Source organism: Callorhinchus milii, unplaced genomic scaffold (genome assembly GCF_018977255.1).
Source record: "Callorhinchus milii isolate IMCB2004 unplaced genomic scaffold, IMCB_Cmil_1.0 Scaffold10, whole genome shotgun sequence".
NCBI classification, from domain to species: Eukaryota; Metazoa; Chordata; class Chondrichthyes; order Chimaeriformes; family Callorhinchidae; genus Callorhinchus; species Callorhinchus milii.
Window position 1 is genome coordinate 15,838,677 of NW_024704751.1, and position 17,338 is coordinate 15,856,014.

The window sequence follows — 17,338 nt, forward strand, 5'->3', positions numbered from 1 at the left end:
AAATCTTCACTAATTGGTTTTGCTCCAGCAACCGCTGAACTAATCTCTCCCACTGGCTTTTATTGTTTTAGCGCACAGCTTACCACAAGGCTCTTACTTAACACGATAAGACCTACTTATTGAGTGCTAAGTTTATTGCTTCTTACTCTGTAACGATTTTTGGGGGTCAGCCTATTGTCTGACACACGCGGAAACTCATCACCGTGCTTAAGAGTCTCCAAACCAAGTTAAGATTTCCACGCATCACACCTACGCATACATGGAAATCCCAGAGATAGATTATCGGAATGGAGTGCACACTCTCTCCCTGGAGGGACACAGAGCCTGCTTACCTAATTCCGGAAAGTATTAAGTGCAGAGGACCACATGTATTGAGGCGTTTACCAATGCTACCAATTAAATTGTTTGTTCGGTCTCCTTTCCACAGTTGTCTTCGATCGATTAGTCCCAAAATAAACCATCGCAACTCAGTGTGAGGAACAGTAAATACATTTAACAAAATGCAAAATACTGCAGATGCTGGAAATCTGAAACACAAACAGAAGTGGCTGGAAACACTCGGCAGGTCAGGCAGGATCTATGGAGAAAGGAAAGTGAGTCAACTTTTCGGGTCCACGACCCTTCTTCCGGACAAAGGGTCGTGGACCCGAAAAATTGACTCACTTTCCTTTCCATTTGTTTATTGTGAGGATATTTCAAGCAACCAATGTCTGGCAAGATGCTGGCTTTCATGTCTATTCGCGCCCAAGATAATGAAGGTAGGAGTTCGTCTAGGGCAAGACCTTGTCTGACAGGAGAAGCAACGAGCGCTTTCATTAAGTGTCTCATCTAAAGGGTACGGTTGACAACGCTGTACTGTGAACACAAGATGCAGCTGCTCTTTCTGAAAGCTCTGTGATGACATTAACCTTGGTGCGAAGCTGATCCAGAAGAGCACCAGACCTTGCTGTCTAATTAGAGCAGGGACGTTTTTAAAGGCCCACGATACAAACACACTTTGAGGCGTTTTGATGTTTATTCGTACCAAATGCAAGGTTTCTCATTAACAATAGCTTGCATTTATATAATGTCCTTCAACTGGGAAAGTGTATCGGAGCACTTAAATACCACTATCCACCTCCAACATGTTTTCCCCACAAAATATCCAGTCAATCCACTGTATTCTGTAGAGCACTTTGAGACATCTCAACGACATATAAGGTACTATATTAAATGCAAGGATTATTATTGATGTTTGTATTATTATAACAAGCCTCCTGGTTGCCTTCTGATCTCCATCATCCCAGATCCCTTCACGATCCAAGGAACGCATCTCAAAAAGAAGTCCAAACAAGTGGAGTGGACTTGTTCCATTACTAAGAAATCTCTTTAGAAATCACCGCATATTAGACCCCAAAGTCTCGTTTCATTTGCATCAACTCCTTGCTCTTTATATTTCCCTCCCTTTTCACAGAAACAAGTCTACCTTCCTTGCTCAGCGAGACACAGCCTGACCTGCTGTGCAGTTGCTTGTTCAGATTGGGGCCAGAATTACCACTGTTGCAATTCTGATGGGGCTCATAAACAGCAAATGAATTATATGCGGCCTTCGATCGAAACGGACGGAGTGACATTGCTTTAACATTGGCTCGGAAGCAAATGGACTCATACTAAATGGAAAGAATATTGTGGTAATGATTGGCGATGGGCTGGGCACTCAGCCTGCTCTGTAGACCAGCAGGGGTAGATCTGGGGAGCAGGTCCCAGTTTGTGGGGGGAAATGGGGGTTGGGATGCCCAGCCCAGGGCTGTGTCTGTCACCTTGTGGTTCAGTTTTCACCAACATCTACGTCTATCACAAGATCACATGCAAGGCTTGAATGAAGAAGGCCCTTCAGCTCACTTGATCTCAACGTTCCTGAATTCTCACCTTACTGTCCCTACAATTCCCTGTCCAGCAGCTTCTTGTTATGTGTGTCTTAGCCAGTGTCTTACCCCCACTTGCACTTCCTGGTGTCTGTCCTAAATCGAGCCTTGGCAACCTTAAACCGATTTATTATCTCTCAAGACCTCTCTCATCAAGGCTGAAGAGCCCTAAGCTTATCTGTGCAAAATCTAACAAAATTCAGCAACAACAATAACCAATTAAAGAGGTCCAGCCTTTGGACTAATGTTTAGTATAAAATCTGTTGCTGTATTTTATTTTTTTTGAGTTACTTGTTCCTTTTGTTCCTCCTCTCTCAAAGACATTGCTATCAATGTCAAGCTCTGCAAATTTTAACTGGTTAGAATTTTAACTGCAGCAGATCCCCCAACACCCACTCTGGAGTTCCCAAGCCTTGGCTCTTGCCAACCTGTGCCTAATACTTTCCAGCATTAGGTAAGCAGGATGATCCCTCCAGGGAGAGAGTGCACATTCCATTCCAATGCACATGAATTTCCACATGGAACTCTGTTTGCATAGTCTTAAGCACAGTGCTGAGTTTGTGTGAAGACACCGGGCTGAGCAAAACAAATTCTTACAAGGGCTAACTGATTTCTGCAGAAAATCATATTGACTATATCTAGCATCAACAACAACAAATTATATTTGTATAGCATCCTTCACGTCAGGAGGAAGTCCCAAGATGCTGGACAGTCAGTGTTTCAGACCCGAGCTGGGGGGGGGGGGGGGGGGGGGGCAGGATTGGGGAGGGTGGAGGGCAGGGGGGCAAGGAGGGTCATCGAAAGCACAGTCGAAGATGAGGGTCTTGAGATGGGTTTTGAAGGAGACAAGGGGCGAGGCGGAAGAGCTGCAGGATGGAGTTCCAGAGGGTGGGGATAGAGTGGCAGAATGGTGGGGTAGGCGAGGCGGGGGATGTGAACCAGGCCGGAGCCAGCCGAGCAGAGGGAGTGGGCAGGATGGTATGGGGTTAGGAGGTCGCAGAGGTAGAGGGGAGCAAAACCATGGATGCCTTTGAAGGTGAGGGCCAGGTTCTTGAACTGTATCATCTGAGTGGTGGGAAGCCAGTAGAGTCGGGCAATGATGGGGATGATAAGGCCAGGAGCATGGTGCAGGAGACTTCTGTATGATCTGCAGCCTATGGAGGCGGGAGTTGGGGGGCTGACAAGCAAGGAGTTTGCAATAGTCGAGCCTCGATGTGATGAATGTGTATTTGAGGATTTCGGCGGCCTGTGGTGTGACGTGAAAGGCGCTTTATAAATGGAATCTTGTTGTTGTTGTTGAGTCACTGGCAGAGCTGGCCGAAGTTGCGGAGGTGGGGGAAGGCAGAACGGATCACGGCACGGATGTGGAGTAGAAAGGATAGTTGAGGGTCAAACAAGATGTCATGGTTACGGACTGCCTTAGTAAGGTGGCATGTGCATCCATGGATGGTGATGCTGACAGCGCCTGAGGTGTGGAGGCGCTGACAGAAGCCAATCAGGAGAGTCTCGGTCTTGTTGATGTTCAACTGAAGAAAGTTAGCTCTCATCCAGGACTTGACGTCTGACAGACATTGTGTCAGGACAGCAATTGTCCTGGAGCAAGGGTGGAGGCAGAGAAGTAAAGTTGAGTGTCATCTGCATGTGGATGTTGACCCCATGTCTGGGGATGATATCACCGAGTGGGAGTATATAGATATTGATGAGGAGGGGACCAAGGAGAGTCCTGAGGAACACCGCACGAGACGGTGCGGAGGCTAGAGGAGAAACCGCTTGTGGAGATGAAGTGGAGGCAGTGTGACAAGTACGATCTGAACCAGTCAAGGACAGAGCCATGAAGGTTGAGGTGAGAGGAGGGGCGGTGGATGAGGACAGAGTGGTCAACGGTGTCGAAGGCAGCAGAGGTCACGGTGGATGAACACAAGGTGCGTGCAAGTTCACAGCCATGAGTCACCCTCCGCTCTTACCCAAGTGCCTGTACGGCACGCCTGAGCCCACAGAGTGAGCGTCATCGATAAGCTGACAGACTTGCCTCATCTCATATCTCGGGAGAAGATTGTCGGGAAGTTTAAATTCATTTTGTTCTACCTGCAGGTTTCCTGGTCTCACGTCGCCGCACCTCACAAGCGCTTGCAGACTGCTGGCACCAGCACCGCCACCTCATACCTCCTCACCATCGCTGTCTTATCTATGGAATTTCTGAATTAAGATCTGCACTGTTGCAATATTGCAAAGTTGGATGAGCTCACCTGCCTCCAAAGATCAGACACTACATCTGACGGGCGGGGTAAACCGCACCTTAGGCATGTTTCCTTACTCCACACACTTCGGTTTACCGAGCAGTAAGTACGAACCTAGTCGTTAGTCGATTGGCAGATCACTTTCCAGGGGTAATACTCCCTCCCAAAAAAAATTGGAACGATTAATTTAGTCTCTCAATCCATGACTGTGTGTGGGACACTGCTGTGCGCAATTGGCTGCCGCATTTCGCCCACAAAAAACACAGTCAATCTACTTTACAATATATTCTGTGAAGCCCTTTCAGACGGCTCAACGAAGTGATAAAGCGCTATCTCAAATGGAAGGATTATTATTCATTTTAATAATTTGGAACATGTAACTTCAAAGTGTTTCACAGTGAGTGCAGCAGTGCAAGTCCAGGAGTGAGACAAGATGAATAACACAAAACACATAATGATAATAATCCTTGCATTGGATACAGCACTTTTCACGTCTTCTAGACGTCTCAAAGCGCTTCACAGAATATACTGACTGTATATTGACTGCGGGCGAAATGCAGCAGCCAATTGCGCACAGTGACGTCCCACAAACAGGATTGAAATGACCAATTTTATTATTTTTTTTGAGGGATTATTATCAGGCGTGTGGAGTAAGGAAACTTGTCCAAGGTTTCACCCTGCCGGGAATCAAACCCAGCTCTCTTTCTCTCTTGCAAAGGGAGTGCTCTAACCCATGAGCTACAGGACTCCCACCAATGTAAAGCTGAGCTCTGTATCTGCTGCTCCAAGCTACTCGGGAAACAATGCTGAAATGGTTAAAGCTCCGTGGAGATAATCAGACTGAGTCACTTTCTCCCCTGATGATCTCAATAGGCTGATTGCATTCCAGTGGTTTCCCTGAGGCAGAAGGAGCAGAGGGATCATGAGGTACAAACCATCGAAATCCGTTTGTGATCACGTCACCTCCTTCTGGGGGAGTTATTGTGTGGCGGCTAAATATAGCCCAAAGACTTCCGCCTAATGAGACGGAGGGGTGGCACGTTTAGGTCAGTGACTCTGTGGTACGCAGCTCCACAGTGAGGGAGAGAGCAGCAGCAGGAAGTGCTCGCACTGGGAAAAGTCCCTGTTTCCTCTCCGGTCCAGAGCTGCAATGTTTGCTTTTACGCTAAGGGTAACACTCAGCCTCTAAAGTAATCCCTGGATTTGTATGAATAGATATGCAGAAGCCTAGAAGTCCCACACCAAGCCCTGTGTCTGTGTGTGTTGGTGGGAGGGTGGGGGGGGGAGGGCTTTTTGAGTTAGGGGGTGAAAAGCAATTTGTGTTCATAGTAATTATTATCATCAAGTTTGACAATGGTTTGAATACCCAAACCCAGCTGCCATTTCATACGTAGCAAGCTCCCACTCACAGGTATAAATTGAATGAAGAATTATCTGGATGACTGTTACTGGGAGAAACTCCCTTTCCTCTACCAAGAGTCTCAGGATCTTTAACTTCATCTGAACAGGCACTGATAGGACCTCGATTTAAAATCCCATCGGAAGGAAGGCACCTTCAACAATGCCCTGACTGTAAACTCTCTAAGTCCTGACAGACAAGAGCTGGTGTCAGGGTTACATGGTGTATACTGTGATAAGGGACACCAGATTTCATTCATACAATCGCAGGTTAGAGCGAGTTACAAATAACAAGGAGACAACATTAAATTCTGGGGAAATATGGGTTGGAATGATAGCAGGCTCGTAGTTGGGGGGTTGGAATAGCATGGACTGAACTAATCACCTGTTGTGACTATTTAGAAGCCACGAGTACAGGTCTGAAACACTCTCGAAATCAATTGGTAAATTGTTAAATAAGGTAACACAGCGGCAGAAATATCACCAGGGACCTGAGCAGCACAACAGTCCAGAGCTTCACGTGACATCGCTGTCATGATGACTCGTGTTCCTGGCATTCTCAATGTATAAAGGCTCCTCGGGGAGGTTTTACCTGCAGCAGCCGACATTGGAACTTACTGTGAGACCAAGTAACAAGCAACAGCAACACCTGGTGGAAAGGAATATATTGTACATTACAACATCTCGTTGGAACACACTCTTTATATAATTCTTGCATTTGGTACAGAAACCCTTTCGATAATCGATTTCCTTAGTTTTTTTTTAAAAAAGATTTATGCTGTTGTGCGCAGGATGTTGGTGGCACAAATTAATCACCTAATTTCTAATTGGTAGGCACCACGAGACCCAGCAGTGAACAGGATGGGTTTGCCTTAACAGCACTCAACATCAATACGTGTGAAGTGCTTTGTGAAGTTACTGCTGTACCAGAAGAAAGGAATACTCTGTAACTATGCATCACACAAGGAAACACTGCAACTCTTCCACCCAAGATCAACTGCCATGGGTTGACACATCCCCACCCTTCCAAATCAACACGATGGGGGGTCACAGAACCTGAATAAAATGGAGGGGAGAAAACACACACGCACACGTTTGGTGCATTGAAAAAAATCTTTAATTTGTAAAAATCCATTGTACATTCCTGAAAAGTGAGAGAATACAAGGCAAGTTCGAACTAGTGCACTGAGGAGTGTCGCCCTCTATACTTCAAAAAATTATTCATTTGCCGTCTTAAAAACAGCTCCCAAGTGCGAGTCTCTTGAGAAGCGGATCAAACTCTCACAGAAACATTACCATGGAGTAAAGTAGCAAAAGTACTAATAACTAACAGGAATTCCCTTGCGATGCACCCATCGCTCCTGACTGGTAAAAATAGCAAAATACATTGTCGGAAACATGCACAGGTTTATGAGGCACTACATTTTTAGAGAATAGGATAAATCGTCACGTTTATAGAAAGTTTGACTAAATAAAAAAAAAGTCGTACCCAAGAAAACATAGAGAAATGAGTTATGACACCTACTGGATAAACATTCCCCCATGCGTCGCATCCTACACAGCACTTCTGACAAACCAAGGGTTAAGTTCTTTAGAACTCAACGTTGAGACGTTGTCATTTTCTACAGTTGTGCAACTGAATGGTTTAAACATTCTGCATCGTCACATGCGTCACTGATACTCCATCTCCACTGTCTCACCTCTATCCCTATTAAACTTATTAAATTCCTATTATACAGTCACTCTTACAAACCCCCTGACGTGTAAGAAAAATTCTGCATTTACATTTACGACCTACATTGGATTTATTCAGCTTCTGTTGTAAGTAAATGGAAGATAGCCCTTCACCTGGAATCTAAACTGTGGACTAACAAGCAAAGATCTCATTTCAGGCCGAAACGGCAGCTAATTCCACTGGCCTCTACTTACACACTGCCATTACACCAGTAAATACTGAAAAGTTACCAGCAAATCATGGTTTTGATCCGCAGGACAATACTGTCTGACCCCGTTATGACATATTATTTTGCTGCCATAAAATCAGACACAGCCCCAGCCCGGCATTAGAACAAGTTGTGAAAAAAAGTGGATACAGGTCACTCTTCCATGTCGTTAGGTCACTGACATCACTTTCTGCTTCCTATCCAATCAGTGCTGAAAATCTCTCTCGCAGTGGTACAGTATCACACACTATCAGCGGTACAAATCGGCTCACAGTTACAAGTCTTCTAATACGGGGTCAGACTGTATTTTGGTAGCAATGGCTTACATCTAACACTTTGCGCGGTTCAAACATGACCATCAGACCCTCTTGTTGGTTCCTGTGTAAGAGTGCGGGGGAGGAAGAGGTTATGAGGATAATCTGCAACATAGAATACCTGAAGGATGCAGACATGAGCAGCGAGTAAATACAAAGGCAGGCATCGTGCCATCCAATCAATCCTATCGTGACAGTTAAGGCTTCATTTTATTGGTGATTAACTGTTTCAAGCAGATTTTCTAAAGAAAAAAATGTAAGGCCTAAAGTAAACTTTAGGTTGATGGTGTAGTGTGAAAAGGCAGCGGCTTTAGCTGAAGTCACGGTTGGTTAATATGAGGGGAGCCACGAGGGTCCAGAGATAGATCAGGAGTCCGACCCAGCTGGAGGCCATCTTTACCCAAACTGCGGGCCAGGTGCTGGTCATTTTCGAATAGTCAACATTGGGACTGAGAAAGAAATCAAAAAGGAATAAAATAAAAGCCACCACTTACTGAGCAACATCAAGCCACTCGCTGAGTGCACACTCAGGTCGGCTCTCTCTGGCATCAGCTCCCTACCGCACTGGCATTGTACACGTTCACTGAGAAGATACGATTTGCAATTTGGTAGACAAGCTACAGGAAAGGAGGCTTGGCACAGACTGAAGGCAAGCAGAGCTCAGTAAGGGCAATACAGAGATTGCAAGCAAGCGAGAGAGAGAGAGTGCGGAAACAAATTGGCAACGGCCACAGTGAAAATGTCGCTATCTCCGCGAAAACACCATCATGTAAACATTTAGTTTTCCGTTTGAAAAAAAAATTGCTGGCACTGATATAATAATAATGACAATAAAAAATTAACTAGGACTCTGCTATTCTCCGCTTACTTAAAGTTACCAACAATTTAACATTGGGGAGTTGAAAAAGGAAAGTTTGTTACTCAAAGTATTGAGAATCTGAGAAAGCCTAGACACACAAGAGTCACTGAGGTGCTCAGCAGATGAGATATTTGGCAAGTAATGATAGTAAAGGGTTAAGGTTAGGAATGATAGCAGTGAAACACATTGAAAAAATCCTTAAAACAAGCTAAATAGCCTCTTGCCAACCACCCCTAAATGCTGATTTATTTCCTCCTCTTTTCCCCAACCCACCACACTCAGCTCCCATCGAAGGAGGTGAACCGCTGTTTGGCAACTGGCCGAGAGGTGCTGCAGGAGAGCAGACCTCTCAGTGTTCATCCTGTGGCAGAAATGCTTCCCCTCTGCCTAGACACACCTCATTGATCTGCAGCCAACCCTTTTAGCCCTATGTTATAGTTAAGCCACTCGCTTGCAGTTTATTCTGCTGTTGCCCTGAGGTGCATTGAGGGGAGTCATCATACACTAATCCCCACTATCGACTGTTATCTCTGCTCGGTCTATGAATGCAGACATACCTGTACCAGTTGGTCAGTGTCATCATGATGTAGAGCGAGGCGAGGAACAGGCAAAAATGGAGGAAGGAGTAGCTGTAGCTGACCACTTCCGGCTTGTTATCCCTACCATCCTCTTCCTGAGAGATCGCCAACTCTTTTTCTTTCCCTTTGCCTTCTTCATCACTCAGCAGCAGTTTGTTAACCTGAGCATTGCTGGAGGATCGGATGCTGCAGAGGCGGAGAGAAGAGAACTGCACTCGTCAGGTATAAAGAAAGTACAACAACATTCCCTCATGCAGGGTTGCGGTTCAGAGTGCTTACCCACCACTTGCCACAAATCCATTATATATTTTTTAGAGTTGGTCCATTCATAATTTCAAGACGGAGGTAGATAAATATTTGTTGGGTCGGGGTGTTAAGGGATAATGGGGAAACGGCGAGAAACTAAACTTGAGGTACAGATCAGCCATGATCTTATATAATGGCAGAACAGATTCAAGGGGCTGAATAGCCTACTCCTACTTATATGTCTATAAGTAGGAGTAGGCTATGTGTATCTAATTGGACTATTTTTGTAGGAATAGAACAGAGTAGACCTGAAAACGATGCGTTTACACTGACCTTGAATAAAGCACACAGAACAGGAAGATGACCAGCCCCACGATACTCTGGGCGTCCCACCACTGCCCCACTCTGCTTGTGGACGGAGACACTGTTGCGTTACTGCCCGCTGGGTGGACAAAGCTAAGCAGACTCGGGTTACATTTCCGATCTGCACAAAACAGACGCAAATTACAACCACATTAACCACCTCAAGTCCCAAACTACATACTATATCCCACAATGCTATTTCCTAAAAAAAGCTATCTAATCTGTGTTTGAAAGAATCAACATTCCTGCTTCAACCATCTCCCTAGGGTCTCCCTATAAGTTAGGGGCAATAAAATTCCCATAACTTTTATTCTCATCTTCATTTAAGGTCTAATCTTGGAAAAGGTCCGTACTGAATCATACTGTGACATAGGATAAATGCTAGTACATTAACTCCGCTGCTCAATTACCAATGAGTAACGAGAGGGCAAACATTTCAGAAAAATCCTCTTCTCATACTCAGTGGAATAACTCTTAACTCAACCTTAATTTCTCTTCTATGTCCACAGAAACCTGAAGAAAAAGCTGTGATGTCAGACTCACTTGGTTCATTGGTCATTGCAGACCAGGTCACGTACATTGTGTAGAGAGTGATGATAGAGGCTTGCAGCAAGCCAGAATAGGGCTGAGCGTCCTGCGTAAAGACAATCAAACACACCACGGATTACAAAGAGATATTCCGAGAAATATCAAATCTGCGACCATCAGTAAACTACTGCAACTATGGAAGAAACTTCATCGATAAAAGATGCACCGTGATTGTTTTTAAGTGCCACACATAAGTTTTATATGTTGATCTGAGCTCCCTCCCTTGCCTCCTTCAAGGCCTGTCTCAAGATCCCCCTCTTCAAGTGTGTCTTCGATCACCCGCCTTCCCCCACCCTCCCTGTCCTCCATTCCTCCTGATCCCAATACCCTGCTTAGGTGAAAATCCTTGACTGGCCGAAACAAAGCCCACAGAGTCACAGTGTGAAGAGGGCTTTCTTACCTGAACCTTGGGCAGGATGGAAACGATGGAGACAATGATACAGAAGATGAGGTTCAGGCTGATGAAGGTCTTGTTTGCTGCGCAGTCATCGGGGGTTGTGTAAAACACGTACAGCAGCACCACAGCAGCCAGTGACACCAGGTAGTTGAGGACAGTGAAGGTCAGCAAGGCTGGAGGGCGGCACGTGAGTGACGAGGGACAATTTTAAAAGCCAAATCAGATTCCAAAAAAATAAAACGAATGCTAAACCCTCTAACAAATCAGCCAGGGGCGCCCTCTAATTTATATTTACAACAACAACAAGATTCCATTTATAGAGCGCCTGTCACGTCGGGAGGACGTCCCAAGGCGCTGGACAGTTGGGTCAGGACCCGAGCAGGGGGGGAATGGTCAGAATGAGGGGAGGGAAGGGAGGGAGCGAGGAGGGGGTAGAGAGTCTAGAGGGGAGCTGAAGGCACGGTCAAGAGTTCAAGTAAGAATTATCTTCTGAAAACCAAAATTAGAGACTTGTTCACACAAACATTCCCAGAGATTCCTATGCTCCCCACCTTGAAATTAAAACATTTTGTTATTATGGCATTGACAAGTCTCAAAGAGCACAGACGATTGCTGTGAAGTGTCTGTAGGATTTGGTAAGCAAAAGTAGCAACCATTTTGCTCAGAGCAAGGTCCCACAGCAGCCCGGACACTGGGGGAGAGTGAGAGCGCGAGAGAGGGAGAGAAAGCGAGTGACTGCTTTCTCTTTTCCGATTGTGTCACAGGATCTTTAATGTCCATCTGAAAGGGCACAGGCGGGGCCTCGGTTTAAAGTCTCCTCCCAAACAAACTATGAAGCTAATCCCGGGGTTATCTTTACTTACCACAGTACCAGCCCTTGGAGTTGCCCTCCTCCATGTTTGTCACCCAGAGCTGGCTCCAGGAGTGAGCGAAGTCAACGAGAAGAATGAGCTGAATGATGATGAAGCTGAAGGCACCGACGATACCAAAGTAGAACCAGACTGCGAATACAAATCAACTCATTAGCTATTTAAGGCCTGTCAATTACCCAGCAGCAAAAAAACACAAAAGCAGCTCTCGGCAAGAATCAAATAAATCAAACTCATTTATAATTGCACAATAATTCCGCACAGATAATACAGTCTGTCTGTATGTCTGCTATCCCCTCAGACTCCTTAAGATGACTGGGTAGAATTGTTAGGTGAAAGAAGACCAAGGTCCATCCAGGTTGGGTTGAATTTTGGAATGCCTTAAATTCAGTAACATTTGGAAGTCAGTTTTCCACAGGTCATAAACTGGCCTCCGAATTACAAGTTTCCAAATGTTTCTGCTCAGTCTTATATTTGAAGGCAACGAAAACGAACAACATCAAGGCTAATCTCATGAAGGATTCCCACCTTTGATCAAGTTCACTGTTCAATGCAGACCCATAGAGTTGCTCGTTACCTGTTGAGAAGGTTCCGTTGGGTATGAAGAAGGCACCGACAATGATTCCCACCAAGGCCAGAAATTTGAAAAACCAGAACCTGAACAAAAGGCAGAGATGTTGATTAGATTGAGTGAGTAAGTGAGCGGATTGAGAGGCGATATCTTATGGAACACGCTTCCTAAGGAGACACTGAAAGCAGAAATGCTGGTTTGTTTCAAGAACAAATTTGATATTTTATTTTCCAGCAGAAATCTATCGGGATACAGTATATAGTTTGGGACACGATATGTCAAGCGACTACCAGGTTGGTGGAAGGCGAACTAGATAGACCTTGATCTTCTTTCTCCTAGCAATTTATTATGTTCTTATGATATGATCGACATATTCTGAGATACAAGGTAAGGTAAAGAAAAATAGTTACCTTAAGTTTGGAAACTATTGACAAGGGAGCATAGTATTCACTTGTGAAAACTGGGGGAGGAGAATTCAAGAGGAGAGGTTATGTCCTCTATGATCACACCATGTCTATGGTAATCCGTGAAGCAACAACACATGTACTGGAATCCCAGCGGGCAAGAAAGGAGCGGAAAATCACGAAGTAAAGAAAGAGAAACAGATTACCCATTCTGAATGCCATTCCTTGGGTCTTTAGTGGTTTTGACCTGGATCATAATCAGAGAAAGGAGGAAGAAGAAAGCGGCCATCCCAAAGCAGATGCGATAGACGGATTTGTAACCCACGATGAGGTCGCAGTTAACATGACCCTGAACGAACGGGATCCCTGAGCTTCCATCACAAAATCCCGGGATCTGCGAAGGACCAATAAAAGTTACCAATGTTACTTAACGTTTGAGAATTCTAAGCCAGTTAATCACACTGCTGGCTGCAGATTGTTAACAGGATGTATGATGACATTACTAACATCTATTTACGATCTTTTTGGAAAGATACAGACTCTACGGAGGCAGCCAAGGAGTCTGACCTACAAGGTCACCGGAGTTCTTGACAGGAGAAATCCAAATACAGAGGATTTTCAGGAGGCATTTTGAGTCATTTACAGATAAACGTTTCACAATTACTGTCAGACGAGCAGAAAACTTGCATTGCAACAGAAATACAAAGTGGGGTGTGAAACAATAGAGAAGGCCATTCAGCCCATCGAGCCTGTTTTGCATTAAGTCAAGACGGTTAACACTGTGACAATTAGTCAGACACCTAGTGAAGCAGGCTGACAACATGGTAAGGAATGTGATAAAACAAGGCTAAGGTGAGTTTTCCTCTTGAAAATGCAAGGTAATGCACAGTGACTCAGGAAATACACACCCAGTATGATGGGTGGATTGAAGTCTTTGGCAAGAGGTTTGATCACAGTAAATATGACACAATCTTGAAATCTCAACTAAACTAGTTATCAGTAAAATCAGAAACATTTCTTCATACAGAGGGTTGTGAGAATGTGGAACACACAGTCCCAGGTGCCCTTTGGGGGAAATTAATTGGGATGTGCAAAAGAGAGACATATAAATATTTGGGGAGTAAGGGTGTCAGAGGTATGAACAATAGGTGAGGAAATGGGTTTAAAAGATCTCTCACTAACTAATTAGTGGACTCGATGGAACCCTGTTCCTGTGATGCTAAAGTGATTATTACCCAAAACAATTACGTGCTATGATGTAATGTAAAATTCAACTAAAATAAACTGGTTATTTGATTCCATTATGATGTAAAAGGTCATATTTGGAAGCCTATGCTGGGTGGACACAAGTTTAGAAGAAGAAAACATTTGGGCGTGGCTCTGGGACAAATGACAAGGATGGTTTCATGACATATGGCGCAAACTGTGAACCCGGGTTGCCCGGATTTGGACATGATCTTATTGAGAAAAACGTAAAAGATTATTTGGGTGTTTAGAAGTGGTGAAAGGCAGGGAAATTGGGAGTTTATTCCCAGATTATTCCCTTCTGAAGCAGTTACATTCCCTTCTGAAGCAGTTACATGGTTATTTTAGATCAACGAGAACACAACAATGTTAAAAAGAGGAAGTTAAGAAATACGTCATGGGACTATTTGGATGCATGAGACAATCAGGGTCTTGTTTGATACAGTACAGTCACTGTAGCTCCACAACTGAGGAAATGTTCATTATTCGGCACAGTCCTCACCGTTTTCAGCTTGGCCTCTATCCCCGGTGCTATCATGATGCAAGAAACGATCGTTCCCAGCAGAAGGAAGAAGGTGTAGATGAGGCGGGTCACCACGGAGTTCTTGGAGGAAGGACAGCAAGCACAAACCAGGCATGGTGCGCTTCCACACAGACACGAGACCTGAAACACAAAGCAAAGCCAAGCTCAATGCGCTTTCCAATTTATCCCCTGAGTGTCACTGGCAAATTACACCAACATTGAACTCAAGACGGGGTTTACGCGAGTGCAGCACAGATCAGATTTCTTATACAGGAATGCAGGAACGTACAGGATCTGACCATTTCAGTCCATCTGGACAATCTCAAAGTAAAATAAAATGAGAACTATAACTGGTGTCACATATTCTTGCTAGTGTCTTCAGTTCAATTCTTCACCAAAACAACAACTTGCACTTATATAGCGCCCTCCATGCAGGGTAGGGTCCCAGAGTGCCCAGAGGGTGGTGGGGGGTGGGAGGGAGAAGATGTGACCATAAGCACTGTCAAAAATGAAGGTCTTCAGACTGGACTTCAAAAAAGGGGAGAGCGGGGGCAACAACAACAACAAAATTACATTTATAGAACGCCTTTCACGTTGGGAGGACGTCCAAAAGGCAAGGCGGAGGGATTGATGGAGAGTGTTCCAGAGTTTCGGGGCATAGTGGCTGAATGTGTAACCTCCAATGGTGGAGCGGAGGGTGCAAGGGGTCACTACCTAATCCCCTCTTGAATTTCTCTCCTTACCACTCTCTTCTACAATTCCCCCCAAAGCCTTCTACACACAGACACCAGGTCAAGCAGACAGAGAACAGAGGATAATAATAATAATAATCCTTGCATTTTATATAGTGCTTTTCACATCTTCTCGACGTCCCAAAGCGCTTCACAGAATATACTGTAAAGTGAATTGACTATATATTTGTGCGTGAACGCGGCAGCCAATTGCGCACAGCAATGTCCCCACAAACAGTCATGGATAGAAAATGACCAATTTATTATTACTTTGGTTTTGGAGGGATTATTATTAGGCTCTGTGTGGAGTAAGGAAACTTGCCTGAGGTTTCGCCCTCTGCCTGGAATTGAACTCAGGTCTCTCACTTGCAAAGCGAGTGCTCTAACCACTGAGCTACAGGATTCCAGAATGGGAGCAGAAAGGAATAAACGGAAACTCTTCACCACTAAACACCAGAGCAAACAATGCATCAATCCACAGAGAACACAGTTCCCATTTGCAAACCGGCAAAGACCGTCAGTGAGGCCAGCTCTGGTTTTAACCAGCCCCCAGCTGATGAAAGCCAAAACACATCATCAGCTCAAACTAAATACTTCTCCAAGGTAAAGAGTAGGTTGAGGAGCGACTGGAACATCATTCCAACAATTCAAACCGCTTATTAAAAGCAGAAAACAAATTCTACCTTAATTTAAGCGTGCAGTATATATATATATTTTTTAATAAAATCTACTCCACCAGAGCTAGAGTGCAGCACGTCCAAAATAAACACAAGAAAGTATTAATCTGGCCTTTGGACTGACAACACATAAACACAGTAGGTTTTTGACAACAGTTTGTGGTTAAATCTTGAAAATGCAAGCAATCTCTGACTTGCACCAGCAAACATAAACTGGTTTTAAACTAGATTTTTATTTCCCTACAAAAACACGCAGTCCCTACGCTCGACAGCAATTATCTCCCGAGATGTTCTGACATCTACCAAATGCAAAGATTATGATGACCGCCACTGACGACAACCACAACTTATATTTACATAGCACCCTTCGCGTAGGATAGCGCTTTGTGACGGACAAACATCGCACGTGAACGTTTAAGGTTCCCCCTCCACCCCCAGCCCCATTCACGTGTATAATCCTTGCGTCTGACACAGCGCCTTTCAAGTCGGAAGGGTCTCAAAGCACCTCACGGGGACGACCGTAAAGTGTAGCGACTGTGTTTTGTAAGCAATTTCGCATGCAATGAAACGTGGGACTCAGCTTCACGTGAGGGGGTGGGAAGGGGCCACGACACATAACCGTCCGACCATAGGGGTGAGGGCGTGGGGTAGACGGTGGCGTTACTGTTAACAACGCACGGAAATGTCCCTTGAGAGATGGTGATGGGTGAGGAAAGGCGGGTGGGGGGAGGGGGGGGGTTAGAAGAGAACCGAGGATGAAGTGGGGGGGGAGGGGTGGGCTGGAGTCAGACAATAATAAGTTGTAATAATATAATAATAACAGTAACAACAACAACAGTAACAACAACAGTAACAACAACAATAACAACAGTAACAACAGTAACAACAACAGTACCAACAACAGTACCAACAACAGTAACAACAACAGTAACAACAACAGTAACAACAGTAACAACAGTAACACTAACAACAACAACAGTAACAACAACAGTAACACTAACAACAACAGTAACAACAACAACAGTAACAACAACAACAACAGACGACGACAAGAAGATTAACAAACAACAACCACAGCCCTGACGTGGTCAGTGAGCAGTTCGGGTGACTGTCAGCCCGTGTGCCTGGACCTGGCGGCCGGGGCCTGAAGGCCGGGGCCTGGCGGCCTGGACCTGGCGGAGACGCGGACTCCCGCCGCTTCCCAACCGCCCGCGATCGTCACCGGCCTCCAGGCCCCGCTCCCAGGGGAAGGCCGCAATCCCCGGGCCCCGGTACACTCACGCAGCTGGCGATGGAGCAGATTCCCAAACAGGCCCCCATGGCGGCGGCGACGGCGACTCCGACCGACTCGGAGGAGGACTCGGCTGACACTGTGCGCAGCGCCCCCCTGAGCCCCGGAGGACTCCGGTCAAACGGACTCCACAGCGCCCCCCTGAGCCCCGGAGGACTCCGGTCAGACGGACGCTGCAGCGCCCCCACCAGGAGGATTCG

At 45.4% G+C, this 17,338-nt stretch overlaps 1 protein-coding gene across 1 annotated transcript; it reads right to left on the reverse strand.

The window, feature by feature from the left end:
* Positions 1–6,638: 6,638 nt before the first annotated feature.
* Positions 6,639–17,239, reverse strand: LOC103179533 (serine incorporator 1). Its single transcript, XM_007894870.2, has 10 exons — positions 17,129–17,239; positions 14,419–14,580; positions 12,878–13,065; positions 12,274–12,353; positions 11,691–11,828; positions 10,831–11,000; positions 10,386–10,476; positions 9,813–9,963; positions 9,213–9,419; positions 6,639–8,245 (listed from the first exon to the last, which is right to left on the reverse strand). Exons 1-10 carry the CDS (start codon positions 17,165–17,167, stop codon positions 8,107–8,109), a joined length of 1,365 nt encoding a protein of 454 aa, XP_007893061.1. The 5' UTR covers positions 17,168–17,239; the 3' UTR covers positions 6,639–8,106.
* Positions 17,240–17,338: the final 99 nt, after the last annotated feature.